Here is a 17,823-nt window from a genome sequence, read left to right on the forward strand (position 1 = left end):
TCCCTCCTGCTTCTGGAGCATACAATTCTTGAGATTAGAGAACATGACACTAAATATTAAGAAAAGCCCAACTAACTTTATGGAATCATCAAAATGCGTGAATTTGCCTTAATCTCAATTGACTTGACTGGTGCAGGATCAAGCCCTGATTAACCATGTGACATTATTAAGTCTTGTCTTTCCCCTCCTCAACTCTTTTTCATCTATGTATGACCCTCACTGCATCACTTTGAATTTAGGCTGTAAGCATTCCATACTTTTGGACACTCAACAAAGAATAATAATTGAGTCCATTCTGACCACTGGAAGGTCCTCCCTCAGAATTCAGTGTATTTGTGATTTTACTCATTTTCAGTACCTTCTTTTTCATCAGAGCTATTCAAAGAATAAGCCAGATCCTCTGTAGGTTCTGTCTTGCCGACTCCTGTAGAGTTCAAAATAATATGTATTGCTAATTATCTTAATTTTATTATTTGCTGACGAAAGGGGTAATGAGAATTAATTTTAAGATAGATGCATTATGCAGTTACAGTGCTGCATTCTGTCCTGAGATCATGGTGACTGGTAGTTTTTATGTCGTCTATTTTCAGAGTGGCTGGATTGTATGTTCTTCACTTTGTAGATCATTAAATATGAAATTTGTGTCTGCATGTTACAGGTTTGCAACCAGAGAAAGGAATGCTCTACTCCTCTACAATGGACGTTTTAATGAGAAGCATGACTTTATTGCTCTTGAGATCATTGAAGAACAGATCCAACTAACATTCTCTGCAGGTAAGGTGTTCCTTGCCCATTTAGTTTGATACTTTTATATGTAAATACTAGCAATAACTTTATGGTGAAGAGAACATCTCACTGCATTTTGAAATGAACCTCATTAATTAAAGATTTTATGTGGTTTCTTAGATTGATTCATAGATCCCAAATTAAAGATTTTAATTGAGTTTAAAACTTTACCTACTTATTGCTCTTCTGTACAAATGATTAACATTGCACAATTGTATTGTATAATAGTTCATTTACCGAGATCTTTTTACTTTCTTTTCTTGTATTCTTTATTTTTTTATTTTTGTGATTCGGCTTCAGCAGCTCTTCCATCATCAACTGTTAAAACACAGGGCATTTATCAAACCATTTTAACTACTGAACAACACACCGAGGGCATGATCCAAATCCCACTGAAGTCCTTTGAAAAACTCCTCTTGGTTTCAATGGGAATAGAATTGGGCCTTAGAGGAACAGAGGGCTTTAGATATCAGATCAATCTCTCACTCCTTGGACATAAGGCTGGAAAAGAGAGTGCACAATCTTTCTATTTGTTGGGCAATATCAATAATTCAGCATTTCTAAGTAGAAGGGAAGATTAAAGAGAGCTATGAGCTTGAGAAGAGAACTGACAGTGTTACTACACATCAAGTACCTGCTTGGTTCTTATAAAGTGAAGACTGATATTTTGGAAGAGGTGCTTTTTGGTAGGCAACTGTTCACTATAAACTCCCATAGCATTCAAACATTTAAAGATGAGTCATTGTTCTTTCATATTCATAGGTGCTCATCTGCTATAGTTAATTATTACTACTCGTAATCCTTTTAATTAGATGGAGCGTTAAGCTGCAGATCCTGCATAGTCAGTAACTCTCAGGACATAATGTGTGACGAGATTAGTAAAATATTTCAGCTTATGGCAGTCTTCATATTATAACGGTGGCACCCACTGTGTAGATAAGGGCTCGTCAGCATACCAGTTATAAAGCCCATAGGGCATTTATAACTCTGGAGTAAAAGATTATCTCTAGGCTGAAAGTTGGCCCCCTCACCAATGTGTGTGGGGGTTTTTTGGTTTGTTTTTTAATTAGTGTTATCATTATTTTATGTGATTAAAGACTGTTATTGATGTTCTAATGCACCACCAAGGAAATGTACTGTATACATGTTATCCAAAAATTATTCCTCAGAGAAAGGAAAAAATTAAAAGTGAGATAGAAGAAAAAAAATTATCACTCTGTATTCTGTTGTCAATAAACATTATTGTCAGTAAAGTTCCCTGAAGCATATATATATATATATTGCACCTCCAAATGGCAACGGGTAGTAAGCTGCTGAGGAACTAAAAGAACCGAACTAACCAGTCATTACCACAATAAAAATGGGATGTGAAATTGTCAATATGTAGTTTAGGGCTTGAACAAAAGCCCACTAAGGACATTGGGAGTCTTTTCATTGGCTTCAGTGGGTTTTGTCTCAAGTTCTAATGAAAATCTCACATATCTGTACCAGTCCATGAATACCTGTAGATTTAACATATTTGGCTGAAAGGAATTACTTCTTGGTTTGCTAAATGCGACAGGACAGATAACCAATGATTGACAAAATGGCTAGATGATGATTTTTCTCTGGATAGCATCAGTTATTTGACAATGCCTTAAACACTTTCTTTATTGAGAGGAAGAAAAGAGTGGTATTGAAAGTAGGAACAACCACAATACAAGAGAAGGTTATTTGTCTTGTTTAACTTATTTTGGCCTGAAGCTATATAGTATGGGGCCAGCTATATAGTATGGATCAGACCAGTGGTCAGTCTAGCCCAGTATCTTGACTTCCGACAGTGGCCAGTGTCAGATGCTTCACAGGGAATGAACAGAAGAGAGTAATTATTGAGTGATCCATTCCCTGTTGTCCAGTCCCAACTTCTGGCAGTCAGAAATTTAGGGACACCCAGAATAGGGGGTTCTGTTCCTGACCATCTTGGCTAATACCTACTGATGGCCCTATCCTTCATCAACCTATCTAATTCTTTTTGAGCCCATTTATACTTTTGGCCTTCACAGCATCCCCTGGCAATGAGTTCCACAGGTTGACTATGCATTGTGTGAAGTAGTTCCTTTTGTTTGTTTTAAAGCTGCTGCCTATTAATTTCATTGGGTGACCACCCCTCCCCCCCCCCAGTGCTTAATTTGCAATGAAAGAGGTGCCTGGGCTCAAGAAATTTTTTTTACTTTCATAACTGATGTGGCAAGCCCAGAGGTGCCAGGGCAACAAACTGCCAAGCCTAGAGGTGTCAGGGCTCAGCCCTAGCACAAATTAAGCACTGGTGACCCTTGGTTTGTGTGTTGTGTGAAGGGGAAAATAACACTTTCTTATTCACTTTCTTCACACCATTCATGATTTCCATCATATTTCTCCTTAGTCATCTCTTTTCTAAACTGAAGAGTCCTAGTCTTTTAATTCTTCTTATATGGAAGCTGTTTCATAACCCTGATCATTTTTGTTGCCCTTCTCTGTACCTTTTCCAATTCTAATACAATGTATCTTTTGTGAGATGGGGCTCCCAGAACTGCACACACGGATTTATATAGTGGCATTATATTGTCTGTCTTACTAGCTATCCTTTTTCCAGTGGTTCCTAACATTCTGTTAGCTTTTTAAACTGCCACTACACATTGAACAGATGTTTTCAGAGAACTATCCATGATGACTCCAAGATCTCTTTCGTGACTAGTAACAGCTAATCTAGACCCCAACATGTTGTATATATAGCTGGGATTATGTTTTCCAATGTGCATTACTTTGCACATATCAACCTTGAATTTCATCTGCCGTTTTGTTGCCCAGTCACCCAGTTTTTTGAGATCCTTTTGTAACTCTTCGCACTCAGCTTCGCACTTAACTATCTTGAATAATTTTGTATTGTCTGCAAATTTTGGCACCTCACTGTTCACCCTTTTTTCCAGATCATTTATGAATATGTTGAACAACACAGGTCTTAGTACAGATCCTTGGGGGATCTTCTATTTTCCTCTCTCTATTGTGAAAAATGACAATTTATTCCTACCCTTTTTCCTATTTTATAACCAGTTACTGATCCGTGAGAGGACCTTCTCTCTTAACTCATGACAGCTTACTGTCCTTAAAAGCCTTTGGTGTGGGATCTATTAAAGGCTTTTTTGAAAGTACAAGTATACTATATCCATTGGATCACCCTTGTCCACATGCTTATTGACCCCCTCAAAGAATTTTAATAGATTGGTGAGGCATGATTTCCCTTTACAAAAGCCAGGTTGCTTCTTTCCTAACATATCAAGTTCAACTCCGTGTCTGATAATTCTGTTCTTTGCTACAGTTTCAGTCAGTTTTCTTGGTACTGAAGTTAGGCTTGTTAGTCTGTAATTGCCATGATTGCCTCTGGAACTTTTTTAAAAAATCAGTGTTATGTTATCTGTCCTTCAATCATCTGGAACAGAGGCTGACTTAAGCAATAGGTTACATACCACTGTTTAGTAGTTCTGCAATTTCTTATTTGAGTTCCTTCAGAATTCTTGTGTGAATACCGTCTGGTCCTGGTGACTCATTATTAATTTATCAGTTTGTTCCGAAACCTCTCCTATTGCCACCTCAGCCTCCTCAGATTTGTACCTAAAAAGAATGGCTCAGGTGTGGCAATCTTCCTCACATCTTCTGCAGTGAAGACTGATGCAAAGAATTCATTCAGCTTCTCTGCGACAGCCTTATCTTCCTTGAGTGCTCCTTTAGCATATTTGTGTGTATATTTATACATATATGTGCACATATAATAACATATGCATTTTTAAAATGAAATAATCCTCTTATTTTAATTTTTTCTACTTTAAAAGGGACGTTATTGGGTCCCATCTGGCTGCAATTTAGGTTTTATTTAAAATACAGTTTTACAAAATGTAAGACCAAGAGAATTAGAAGCCTAACTTCCCCTGGAGTGTGGGTGCTCGCAAATGCACCACTGTAAATCCATTTATATTTACTCCATTGATTTATACCAATGTACTTGTGAGCAGACATTGGCACTTTGTGTTTAATTCCTTTAGTTTTATTTCTGCATTATTACCTACAGAGCTCAAAAGCATGTTTTTAGATAAACTTTTTAATGGATAAGTGTTATGAAATAATGTGTTCCTGTTTTGAGAGTTTTGTTTTATTCTGTATTGCCTGTCCTTTGCTTGCCTAAACAAGAACTAGATTGTTAGGAAGACAGCCTGAAGATTAATGAGAATAGGCTAAATTCAGCTGGTGTATATTCGAGGAATCCATTTAAATCAATGAAGTTTCATTTGGATTTGCACCAGTGCAAATGAGAGCAGAATTTGGCCCAATATATTTAGAGATGCTGTTCTCTTTGGAAGGAGAATGGTTTGTTTTGTATCTATGGGTAAAAATTAACATGAAGGTGCAAGTTTTGGACATGTTGGCAGTCACTTTTGCCTATGGAGTAACATGTCCCACCTTTTTTTCTTTTTTTTTTTTTTTTTAGCAGAGATCAAGACAAAATAATTAGGGATCAATGTGTCTTTCTTCACAAAAGCTTGCTTATGAACTTCTAGTGTAATTTTTCGTTATGCTTATCAATGACTGAGGCCCCTTTCAAGGTAAATGTAGACCAGATACTAAACTGTAGTCTGTACTGTTTGAATAATCAAAGTGTATTTAAGGGATAGTCATAGACACAGAAGAGAATAGTGAAAGGTTACTTATGAATGTAGAGGAGAATGCACGTTTTATGTTCAATATGTGAAACTATCAGCTTTGTTAGCTTGTGGGAGAGGAGTTGTTTTTTCTGTGACTTACTATAGAGGTAGTTTGTCTAATGTTCTTTCTTCTCTTCTTCCTCTGTAACAGGAACTTTTGTCCAAGTGTTTAAAAAAGGGGTCGGTGGGGGGGAAGCCAAAGCACTTTGCCAGGCCCTTATGTACTTTTGCTGCAAATGTTTGTTTTGTCATTACTTCACAGCAGCAATGAATAATCACCATGCTAGTAGTTCTGGTTTGCATACCTGACTTAACACCCTCTACTCTTACAAATACAATATACAAAGCAACCCTGATTTTAAACAATGATTGGATGCAAACTGTATTGGTTAACCACAAGGTTAGAAATTAAAAATTCTTCTGAGAAAAGTATTTCATTTCTGTAACACTCCTTTCAGTAGAGCTGTCAGATTCCAGCTTCTCAGCCTTGATTAGAAGTAGATTTCATTGATATGCTTTTAGCCAGCAAGATACACTTCAAACCAGAAATCAGACTTTTGTTAATGACAGAAAAAGCAGCAAAACGTATGTCAATGTGTTCTCATTTGACAACTTTTTCAATAGTTCTGTTTGTCCTGAACATCTCCTTTTATGTTCTGCAGAAGCAAAAAGAAACATGTTTCACTGACGTCGGTGTTACAGAAGTCACTTTTACGTGTGTGCCCACAAAATAGACTCAAGTAAAACTGAGAGTACTCAGCAACTCACAGACTCACACTCAAAATTCTTGCTTGTTAAATTACCATCAGTATATACAGTACTGTATTAGGCCTGGATAGAATATCAGGGTTGGAAGGGACCTCAGGAGGTCATCTAGTCCAACCCCCTGCTCAAAAGCAGGACCCATACCCAATTAAATCATCCCAGCCAGGGCTTTGTCAAGCCTAACCTTAAAAACTTCTAAGGAAGGAGATTCCGCCACCTCCCTAGGCAACCATTCCAGTGTTTCACCACCCTCCTAGTGAAAAAGTTTTTCCTAATATCCAACCTAAACCTCCCCCACTGCAACTTGAGACCATTACTCCTTGTCCTGTCCTCTTCTACCACTGAGAATAGTCTAGAACCATCCTCCCTGGAACTACCTCTCAGGTAGTTGAAAGCAGCTATCAAATCCTCCCTCATTCTTCTCTTCTGCAGACTAAACAATCCCAGTTCCCTCAGCCTCTCCTCATAACTCATGTGTTCCAGACCCGTAATCATTTTTGTTGCCCTTCGCTGGACTCTCTCCAATTTATCCACATCCTTCTTGTAGTGTGGATCTCATGGGTGGCTGGTAAACTATTGTCTTTTGGGCAGGACTGTCTTTCTGTTCGTGTTTTGTACAATGCTGAGCAGGTCACTAAATCAAAGTAACAGTGATGGTGACAATTTTTTTTTTCTCTCCTCATGGTCCAACTAACATTTCAGGGGAGACCACTACAACAGTTGCACCGTTTGTTCCAGGAGGGGTCAGTGATGGACAATGGCACTCTGTTCAGGTGCAGTACTACAACAAGGTAAGGTAGAACACTACAGGGGCACTATGTGTAAAGTAGTAAAGACAATGGGCCAGTTAGTGTGTCCTCAGCACAGTTTCATTAATTTCAGTGGAGTAACACCAATTTAGACCACCTGAGGATCTGGCCCAGCGTATGTAGTTGCCCTGGGATTTCTGTTTTTATTTTCATTTTTAAATAACCCTGGCACTAGTCCTGCTCACCTGACTGAAGCAAAACTCTCCTGGGTTCTTCTAGAATCTAGTCATAGTAGGGGGCGCAGGCTTGGGTCCTTTGAGGAAGAATAAAATTGAAAATGTTCAGTTATTTTGGGCTTTTTTAGTTTTCAGTTCTTCTAAACTCCCTAATGGTTGCTGAGGGGATGCATTGAATCACCAACCACTCTGACCATGACCTTTGCATGGTCAAGACCACTCAGTTTTGGGGTTGCTCAGACTCAAGGTGGAGGGAAGACTGTGACTGTTTTGTGCTGCCACAGCTTCCTCACCGGTAGACTTTCCTTTTGCGGGCCCTCTGACAGCATCTGCTATTGCCTTTTGATATTTTTTACCAGATTCTGATATTAATATTCATTACAGTAGCTAAGTACTGAAAAAGCAGGCAGCACTGCAAGCCATGTATTTCTATTTTGGGGCATTCTCCCATGAAAATTCATGTAAAAGAAACAACATACTGTATACAGAGAATTGGAAAGTTAAGCTATGATATGGTATTTTTTGAGTAATCAGGGCTGATCCTACTAAAAAATTTTCATTTGCCATGTACAAAGATATAAGAGATTAGATTTAATGGAAAAAAGGCTATTCCATACACTCAACAAACTAATTAAGGGGTGCAAGGATGCTTATGTGCTCTGTGGGTAGCTTATGGGAAATGTAAGTTGCTGTTTGATTATGTCAGGGATCTAGGAACACAAGCCATTTCTGTAAAGAACAAAAGAAGGCTTTGAGATTAAATATTGGGTCATAGTTTAGACACAAGTTTCAGAGCTCCTGTATCTGTAATGGAATTAAATAAATTGTATGGTTATTCAAAACTGGTGCTTTTTAGTCTGACATGATAGCATTATGAAGGATTAAATAAAGAAATAGACGCATACTGTTGGCTGTGTTAGAAAGGAAAGAGGATACTAATGTAAGAAGATAAATAGAAGATGAAGGATTAATATAATCAACAAGTTCTTTTTCCCAGTGCTGCATCCTTTCACCACAATTTGTGTGCGACTTTAAATGAGAGTATTAGGATTTTCATCAGATTCATAGGTAGTGTCTTCTTGCCTAAGGATATTTTATGGAGAAAATAAAATCATATCCAGTTGTGCATTTATTCCTGGATTATGTGCCTTTATATTCACTGTACAACAGAGAAACAGAAGTGTAACTTTTATGTATGTGACCCTGGATACAACGAAAGTCTTTCCTGTAATCTGTAAAACACTGTTTTTGCATGTTCTTGGCTCTCCCCCCCCCAAGAAAGTAGCTTTAATATAAAGGGAATTATTTACTGAAATGATAAAGAAACCCTTAACATATTTCCTGGTGAGCCATTTCTCTTCATGGGCCAGCAAGCACGGGGAAAGGAACATACATCAGCGGAAGGTTGGATTGCACAGTATGGCTACTAGTTTAAAATTCTAAAGTGCTGCCAAAAAGATAAGGAGTTGAAACAGCTCCAGCGTATTCTCTAAAAGGAAAAGTGATCCTATGCAGTGGTTAAAAATAAACCTTTGCCTCATTTTCAGAGTTTGTTTCTGTTTATTAAAGGGATAGTATAAGTTATTCTGCTAGCATAGTCAAGGGTATTTTACTGTTTTAAAGCATTTGCTTATTTGTCTGCCTCTGACTGTGGTACCCCTCCCTCTGAGCTGGGGTGGATGAATCCCCACTGTGAGAGTGGTTCTCAGTGTGAGGGGACTCTTAGGGCCTGTGTGCTGCCCTCTTCCTCCCAACTGCAGATCAAGGCTCACTGGCAAGGGAGGACAGAGGGTCCTCTGTCAGTTCTGCCATGCCAGGAGGAGAGCGCAGGGAGCTCAGCACTTGGGATCAGGGTCAGAAACTGGCCTGCTGGGCTTCCCTGAAATATTCTCCCTGCTTTGCCATTTTCTTTGGAGGAGATTCTTGGGGGGTCACAGATGCTCGGTTCTGAGCCTTCCAGTGGGCATATGGGCCTTTCCCCTTCTATCTCCCAGACTGCTCCAGCTCTTTGAGGAGAAGGGGACATACAGGTGTTCCTTCCATGTTTCTCTGATGCTGTTCCCTAGAGGGTAGTTATTCCCCCTCCCTCCTATTCTACTGTTAAAAATGCACCAGCTTAATTTTTGGGATGGGCAAGGAGCCAAAGTTGGGCCTTTCTCCAGTTCCCTGGTCATCTCAGGGCTGTTGACATTAAAAGAAGTTGCAATCTCTTCAGGCTGGCCCTGCCCCCTGTGAATGATACAGGAGTTAACCTGAGGAGGGCTTTTGTCTGCAAGCAAGAAGTGAAATGAGAGGGCCAGCGGGCGGAAGGGCGCTAAGCTAGCACAGTGAATCTAAAAATATGTTTTCATAAAGAGAGGTTAGCATTGGCCCCCACATTTATAGAAAGGGATGGCCTGGAAAAAAGGAGTGAAACTTTAAGAGTAAAATCAAGCACTGAAGAATGCAATAAATGCCATGGTTCTTTTAACAAGTTCTGAATACAATAAGGACTTAGGTGAACAATATAGCTCAACAGTCTAATGTAATAAAGTGGTGCAGTGAGGAAGGATTGTTGAGGTTTTTATGGGCAAGGGTAGAAGGAATCAAAAATTATTTCACTCTTAATTTCACCTTTCAGCTAATAGTCCCTTCTCATCTTCTGTAAACAACCCAGTGAGGTAGTTAACAGTAGACATCTTCTCTGTCTCATACTATTGATTTAAAGGTATGATATTACTTTTAATCACCTAATGCTGTATTTTTGTTGTAGGGACTCTGAATAATCACTCCCTTTCTTTCCACTGATTCCAGGCATGGAAACTCACTGCCACAGTTATTGTTCATGATTTATAAGCCTATTGGAGACACTAGACATCAAAACATAGGGCCTGATTCACCACTCTGTTACTCCTGTTTTATGCCAGCGTAGCTTCGTTCACTTCAGGGGTTTTGAACTTACATAAAATGCAGTGATGAACCATGCATTCAATGTGGTAACGACTCTTTTGAGAGGTATGCATACGTCTGCTTTTTAATATAAAAGACTGATGCCATCTTACTGTGGTAAATCAAGCTTTGGTATCTTCAGCAGTTTATTTGGGAAATCTCTAGCATTGGGGTTGGGGAGGGGAAATCGCACTCAGGTCTCAAAGTGAGTCACATGTGTAGTACTTAACAAATAATGTAAACTATAGTTCAGGCTCCTAAAGTGCCCCTCCAGGGGAGTGCATACCTTGCACCATCTCTCAAGGATGCTGCAGCATGCTCCTCAGCAGCCAGTCCTGCTGGCTGGGTAGGACTGGCTGCTGGCAAGATAGAGCCATGGCCTTGTCTTCTCCTGGCCCCCCCCCTTGAGGCACCCTGGTGTAACGGAGGGGATGGTTAGGTCTTTGCTTCTAGTGATATTTATTTGTAAGGCAATTCCTTGGCAGGCTTATGTTTTAACAAGGTTTGAAGATAAAAAGTCCCTGTGAGGAGTTTGCTAAGGCTGATAATTTAGGGATTTGTGTTATGCCAAGATAAATGGGATGTTATGTCTAAACTTGATATAACTCAGACATGTTTGAATAACGGAATGCCTAAAACGTATGGCTTCATTTAAATTACCCACACAAGCAGGTTTGGAGGGGGAGATAACTCCATATTGTTCACAGGACAGTGTTCATTTTTCAGCCTTGCACCATTTCCAAAAATCCCGCCTTTTCTCCAGTCACACAGCACAAGCTCTCATCCCGCACCTCATCAACTACCATCTTGACCACTGTAGCCTTCTGCTCTCTGGCTTCTCAAACACACACATCACCTCCCAGCTCAAGGCCAAAACACAGCTACAGTACTTAGATAATCTTCTTTGCCCGTCATTTGGACCATGTCACCCACCTCGATGAATCCGTTGACAGGCTCCCCCTTCACTGTATCAGACTCCAGTGTCTTGTCCTCTTCTTTAATGCCCTTCACAACTTTGCCCCTGCCTATTTATTTGCTCTTGGAACTTGCTGAGTTGCCCCTTCCCTGTCTGCTCTGTCAACAATAGCGGCTCTATATTGTCTGCTTCTCCCACGCACCTCTTTGCACTTTCTTCAGTGCTGGTCCTTGCACATGGAGCTCCTTCCCTGGGCTAGGTGTGTAGCTTCTACCCTGTCCTCTTTCACACCCCTCCTCTTCTGAATTCTACCAGGATGTTTATGGGAAACTTGCAACTGATAATAAATGAATAGATGGCCATTGGGAACTCGTGCTGTCTATTTTCTTAATGGATCTATATTTTATAATTTAAAAAATTTAAATGGCTCAATATAAATCTGCCCCACCCTACCCTGCTCTTGTTGAGCTTCATTCCCCTTCCAACCCCATTTGTCGTCGTTCCCCCGCACCCCATCTACTTCACTGTGGTCCATCCATTTGTCCGTCTCCTGGACCATCACTTCTGTGCCTTGTAATGCACTACCTATTTGCATGTTTTAAGCTCCCTGAATTCACTCACAAGGCCCAAGCGTTTCCACTCTTAACTCGCTAATGCTGTGGTGCCTATAGTGTATCTTACTGATCTGTACAGAAAAGCCCTTTTGTTATTCTCTGTCCTCAGACAGGTAGACAGTCTGTCTTTAGGCTGCAAGCTTCTTGGGACAAGGACTGTCTCCTTTTACACCCCTGGAAAATGCCTAACACACTGTAGGTGCTACCACACACAAACAACTCAGAACGTTCGAGATGTGCACCTAGCAGGTCTGTGTGACTATGTATTCTTATCATCGTTACACTTAATCTTCCTTCCGTTGGTTTGTTACCCCCCCACACACACACACACCCCTTTCAAAATATCTCGTTTTCAAAGATGTTGTAAGCTCTTCAGGACAGGGTCCCCGTCTTTCTGTGTTTATACAGCACCTAGCACAAACAGGCCTTGATTCTAATTGGGTCCAATGCAGCTATTGCTACTGAGAAGGTTGTGATATCTATGCAAAACTCCCATTGACTTCAGTGGGACTTCCATGTCAGGAGAGGCCCCAGTGAGTAGGGCAAGCAGCATTTAACCAGATTGTAGACTATCTTGGAAGATCCATTTTAACTGTCTGTCAGTTTATATTTTATTCAAATGAATGAACTGATCTTATCTTTGAATCATTAGCTTTGAACAAAGTGCAGGCAGTTTGTGAAATTTGTAAGGCAGTCAGTGACACTTTGAGTGTCCCTGAAATTTGGATTCCATGAATGGCTGACTTGGGAGTGTGTGGGCTCTCCTACGGGGTTCCTAATTGTTTGATAGTTGAATGTTTAAAATACAAGCCTGCAAGTCTCAACTATTCCAAAACAGGCCAGTGGTGTGGATAGGTCCTTAGCTGTGAGTTTAGATTTATTTCTGCAGCTGAATCAAGGTGATGTTGGGTATGAATGAGGTAAGGTTGGAAATGACACCCCAGGAGTTTGTTTAAAATTAATTCAGAAAAGGTTTGCTTGTTAAAGTTACTGGTAACATTGTTAACAGAGTGTTAGTCAGAAAGTGACCCCCTCATCAGTTGCTTTACTTCTGAGAAGAGACAGATGTTTTAAATACAGAAGCAAGAGGTCAGTCTCTACCCCAGCTTTGCATTTTGTACTAGTTCCTCTAAGGAAAATAAATGTGCAGCCAGTTGTACTATAGGGAGCACGGAGTGGTGAGGTTTTAGTGTGAGTGCCCTGCTGTGCCGAAGGGCCAGATTGCATGCTTAAGAAAATGGATTATTTGTCTGCAGGGTGTCCCAGGAGGCAAAATCCCTCTTTTCACTCCCCAGCAGGCTGGGAGTGAGTGGAAGCTGCATCATCCATGTGAATTGTGCAGGCTTCTCCCCCAATGTGCAGTCAACCTGATGTGTGGGCTAGTAGGGAAAGGAAAGTGTGACCGTGGCTCTGTGCCACCACCACCATATCATTCCTCCCTATCCCCTTGGGGGGATCTGTGCTCCTCGGATATAGTCCGTGTGCTTACCAGGCATAGGAGGTCCATGGCCTCCTTACTACTTTCTCTAAGGGGCCGCTTCCTCTCTTTCCCTGAGGAGTACTTGGGGGTGGAGTTTGTCCTGCCTGCCTCCTCTACTGCAGGGCGGATCCCTGATGCTTCTTCCCCTCCCAGCCTCCTGGCTGGTGGCTGTCAGCTCCTGCCAAGCCTCTGCCTCTGCTATTATGAAACCTTAGGGCTTCCTCTCAGACTACATAGTTGGAGGCAAGGCTTATGCTGTTTTGGGTCCCTGTTTTAATCTCCCCCACCTTCTTTCACACACATTGATATTATCCTTAAAATTATGCCATATGGGGCAATGATCAGTCCTAACCTCACTCTATTACAAGGTGCGGGTGAGGGAAATAGAGAGTGTAACCACCCTTTAAGCTTTAGCATGTTAATCATACTACTTCCCAATGGTGCTTAATGCCAGTGACCACCGGACAGTGTAATTCCATTTCAGACTTAGGCAACGTGCAGCGGTGTTCAGTAAGAAACATCACAGCAGTTCTGCACTTGCTCAAATGTTCAGCATTCTGCTACAAACACTAATGTGTGTTTATGCAAAAACATCACAGTAGCAAAGATAATTATCAGAGGAGGAGAGGCAGGAATAAAGTTTTAATTAACATGTACTGATGAAAATGATTCTCTCCCTCCGCCTCCTTTGGCATCAGTTGACAGCCTTCTTGATTTCAATTTAAATGCCTAAGACAGATAGATGTCTTAGTGGTGGCAATGGTGATTCTGAATTGAATTTCCTGGATAACAAACACTGTGGGGAAAGAACTAGGAGCTTCGAGCCAGTGACTTTGCTTCAGTGTCAGTCTCATATTAAAAGTCTTGTCAGCTCCCCATTAACAAGATATCTGTTTACCTGCCAGTCATGTTTCTTGCAGTAATAGATGTTTGCTGACTTTTGGGAGGGAACGGAGGGTGGGAATTAATGTATTTGAAATTTTTCATTTCATCTTCACCGATTCAACTGGTGCACATGTGCAAATTGTTTATCTTCAGGGGTCCTGATCCTGCTACCACTAAAGTCAATGGGAGGTGTGCTGTTGAATTTAAAGGTGACCTGCAATGTAAACAGCATTATTTTAAAGCATGTTTTAATGTCCCTTTTGTAACTTTATATTGCATAAAGAAGGCCTTTAAACTTTTTAAGGTTTTTCTTTTAATTTTGCATATTTTACATTATGACTTCAAGTCTTACCTACCGTATTCTATCGGGAAGAATTTTTGGACATCTAGAGAAGTGGTAGGATTATGACACTATATATATCAAGAAAGTGAAATCTGGTTAATTAAGAAAGGAAAGGTGATTTTTATTCAGACTGTTGAAAACACTTGTTTTTTTGGTTTGTTTCATTTTTAACCCCTATTCAGGTGACTAGTGAAGCAATCTTCAGGGTATTCCTGTGTCCAATATGATGAATAGAGAATTGGGAACCATCATCCATCTACCATATTCCACAGACTGGTAGTTTAATGATAAATGGCAAGGGTCTTCCCTTATCTTACTTAAACATTAAAGAACCTCTGTTTTCCAAGGATAGTGTATCTCTGAAAGGCTCCAGCAAAATGTACTGTACAGTATTTTAGACACCAGCTTGGCAGCATACTGACTAATCTTCCTTTGGATTTGGTAGTTTCCAATTATCGCGCCTGCTTTATGTAATTTTTAGGTAATTTTAGTATTGTCCCATTGGCATCTTCATTTCAATTAGCTGAGCTTCCAACCAAGACACATTTCTTGGAAGAGAGGGAAAAGAGACTGTCCCTTTGTTTTTCAGTGCTAAATATTCCTTGTAAATCTTCCTCAAGATGAGCATGTCCCACTTCCCTAAGATTGATGTTTTCATAAATATAGGGCCTTGTCTACCTTGTGCAGTTGTGCACATCAGTGGGGAGTGAATTCTCATATGCACCAATACGTCACTCACTAACTGGCCCTTTTAGACCTTTCTGGCACGCACTAAAAGCTCCTAGTGTATGTTAATTTAATCTTGTCTCAAACGTAACTACATTAACATGCGCTAAGGAACTTTCAGTGCACACTAGCAGAGTCAACACAGGCCAGCTGGTGTGGATTAGAATTCACAGCCCACTGATGTTCACCACTTCACCGTGTAGACAAGCTGTAGGAATTATTTGTTACTTTGGAAGAAGAGGAGGAAGTAATGGGGGAAGATATCCCCAGTAAACTAAATGTTGGTGAAAAGTGAGAGCCCTGGATGGTGAAGTCCTCTGTTAAGCCACAGAACAGATAAAGTAATGGGCAGTAGCAGTGCAAGCTTCCCCCATTACTCTACTAATGTGCCTCTACTCTAACTAGAGTGAGCCCAACGAAGGCGAGACATTAGTTTAGTCTTCATAAATATTAAGTCCTTGGCCTCTGCAGAGTCTGCCAATGTGAGTGGCAATGGATACATTTAGTGATGTTGACACTCATCCACCAAGAATAGAAACAAAACCACCAGGCCACCCAGTGGTAACCACTTTCAGTAATGATAATGTTGATTAAGAAATCCAGGGTTAATTTCACATGCAGCACCACACTTGATCGCAGCCTATATTTGTCTGAGAAGGTTTTACTGAACCTAGTAATAATAGATTTTGTTTTCCTAGTTGAAAACTTCAACCTATTGTTCCAAACTTTTAGTACAACTGCAGTTTTGTTCAGAATTCAAGTTACATCCATAAACTTATATTCCAGTTATTCCTGACTGACTCATCACCTAAGGGTGTTATTCATCATTTGGCAGGAGATAAAAATGGTTTAAGTATAGACATGTTTCTTTGATTATTACAGGGTATGTGTATGTATATGTATATGTGGCGTGTACTTATGTGTTTATATGTAAATTAAGTCAGGGTTGCTTAAAAATGTTACTGCCCTACAGGCTAAGTGTGCTTTTTCAACAGCTCAATAGAACATAAGGTAATTTCCCGACAGGCCAGAAATCCTGCACAGAACAGAAAATCCTTATGGAAACCTTGACTGTATATGTACTGTGTATGGTTCAGTAATTCAGTCAAACCACAGAATGACTTGAGCATCTCACTAAATGACTCATGAAATGACTCACAAAAGTAAGGCTTGCAAGATCAGACCAAGTGTCTGTGACAGAAGCTGTTCAGTCTTCCACTGGTGGTCAAGAATTCATTCCTTGCAACTGCTCAGGGCCCAAGAACTATAAAAACAGCAGGTGTAAATGCTTCAGAAAGAATCTGGAAAGTAAGTGTCACTTGAGCCTTAAGGCTTCCAGTAAGTAAGCATATATAATACGAACACCACACTATTCGCTGTAATTGGGTGAAGGATGTCCTCTTATATTTGACAGTATGCAATAAGGTGTAATTCCTTTACTCCTTTGTTTAATTCACTGGATTTGTTTAGGCCATTGAGCCAGTGTCTAGTCCTTATTTTCAGGTGTTTGAACAAAGTTTTAGACACTAGGTGAAAGGCCCAAGTGCACCAAATTTTTCTAAACCACTCTCGTTTCCTTTCACAGGTGTTACAATTAGCAAGGATATTTAACATTTCGGTTTAACATTTCCTGATGGATTGTCAGGACATGTCACTTTTAGGGCACAATATCAGACATCTCTCTGTTCCCGCTTTTCCCAGCCCTTATCCAGTTCACAATCACATGGCCCAGCCCCGCAAACTCTTACATAAATAGCCAATATTCGCCTGAGTAATACCCTTGATAATATTATATATCAAATATTATTTTTATTTGACCACTCTTTGTGAGGAAAGAATTGAGTGCAACTGTCTGTTAGACACAGTTGAATTTTATTTCTCTATATTTCCAAACTAAACATGCAAATTCTTCTGTGCAAGGTAAACATAAAAGTGCATAAGAACATAAGAATGGCCATACTGGGCCAGACCAAAGGTCCATCCAGCCCAGTATCCTGTCTACCGCCAGTGGCCAATGCCAGGTCCCCTAGAAGGAGTGAACCTAACAGGTAATGATCAAGTGATCTCTCTCCTGCCATCCATCTCCACCCTCTGACAAACAGAGGCTAAGGACACCATTCCTTACCCATCCTGGCTAATAGCCATTAATGGACTTAACCTCCATGAATTTATCCAGTTCTCTTTTAAACCCTGTTATAGTCCTAGCCTTCACAACTTCCTCAGGCAAGGAGTTCCACAGGTTGACTGTGCACTGAGTGAAGAAGAACTTCCTTTTATTTATTTTAAACCTGCTACCCATTAATTTCATTTGGTGGCCCCTAGTTCTTATATTATGGGAACAAGTAAATAACTTTTCCTTATTCACTTTCTCCACACCGCTCATGATTTTATAAACCTCTATCATAGCCCACCTTAGTCTCCTCTTTTCCAAGCTGAAAAGTCCTAGCCTCTTTAATCTCTCCTCCTAATGGAACCCGTTCCAAACCCCTAATCATTTTAGTTGCCCTTTTCTGAACCTTTTCTAATGGCAGTGTATCTTTTTTGAGATGAGGGGACCACATCTGTACGCAGTATTCAAGATGTAGGTGTACCATGGATTTATATCAGGGCAATAAGATATTCTCCGTCTTATTCTCTATCCCTTTTTTAATTATTCCTAACATCTCATTTGCTTTTTTGACTG

General features: G+C 40.2%; 1 protein-coding gene across 1 annotated transcript in view; it reads left to right on the top strand.

The window, feature by feature from the left end:
- CELSR1 (cadherin EGF LAG seven-pass G-type receptor 1) overlaps positions 1–17,823 on the top strand; it is a 265,989-nt gene that overhangs the window by 159,258 nt on the left and 88,908 nt on the right. Inside the window, exons 4-5 of the mRNA XM_073328377.2 lie at positions 659–774; positions 6,966–7,054. Coding sequence (XP_073184478.2) covers positions 659–774; positions 6,966–7,054 — 205 coding nt within the window. The remainder of the gene's footprint in view (positions 1–658; positions 775–6,965; positions 7,055–17,823) is intronic.

Source organism: Lepidochelys kempii, chromosome 1, assembly GCF_965140285.1.
Source record: "Lepidochelys kempii isolate rLepKem1 chromosome 1, rLepKem1.hap1, whole genome shotgun sequence".
Taxonomy (NCBI): Eukaryota; Metazoa; Chordata; order Testudines; family Cheloniidae; genus Lepidochelys; species Lepidochelys kempii.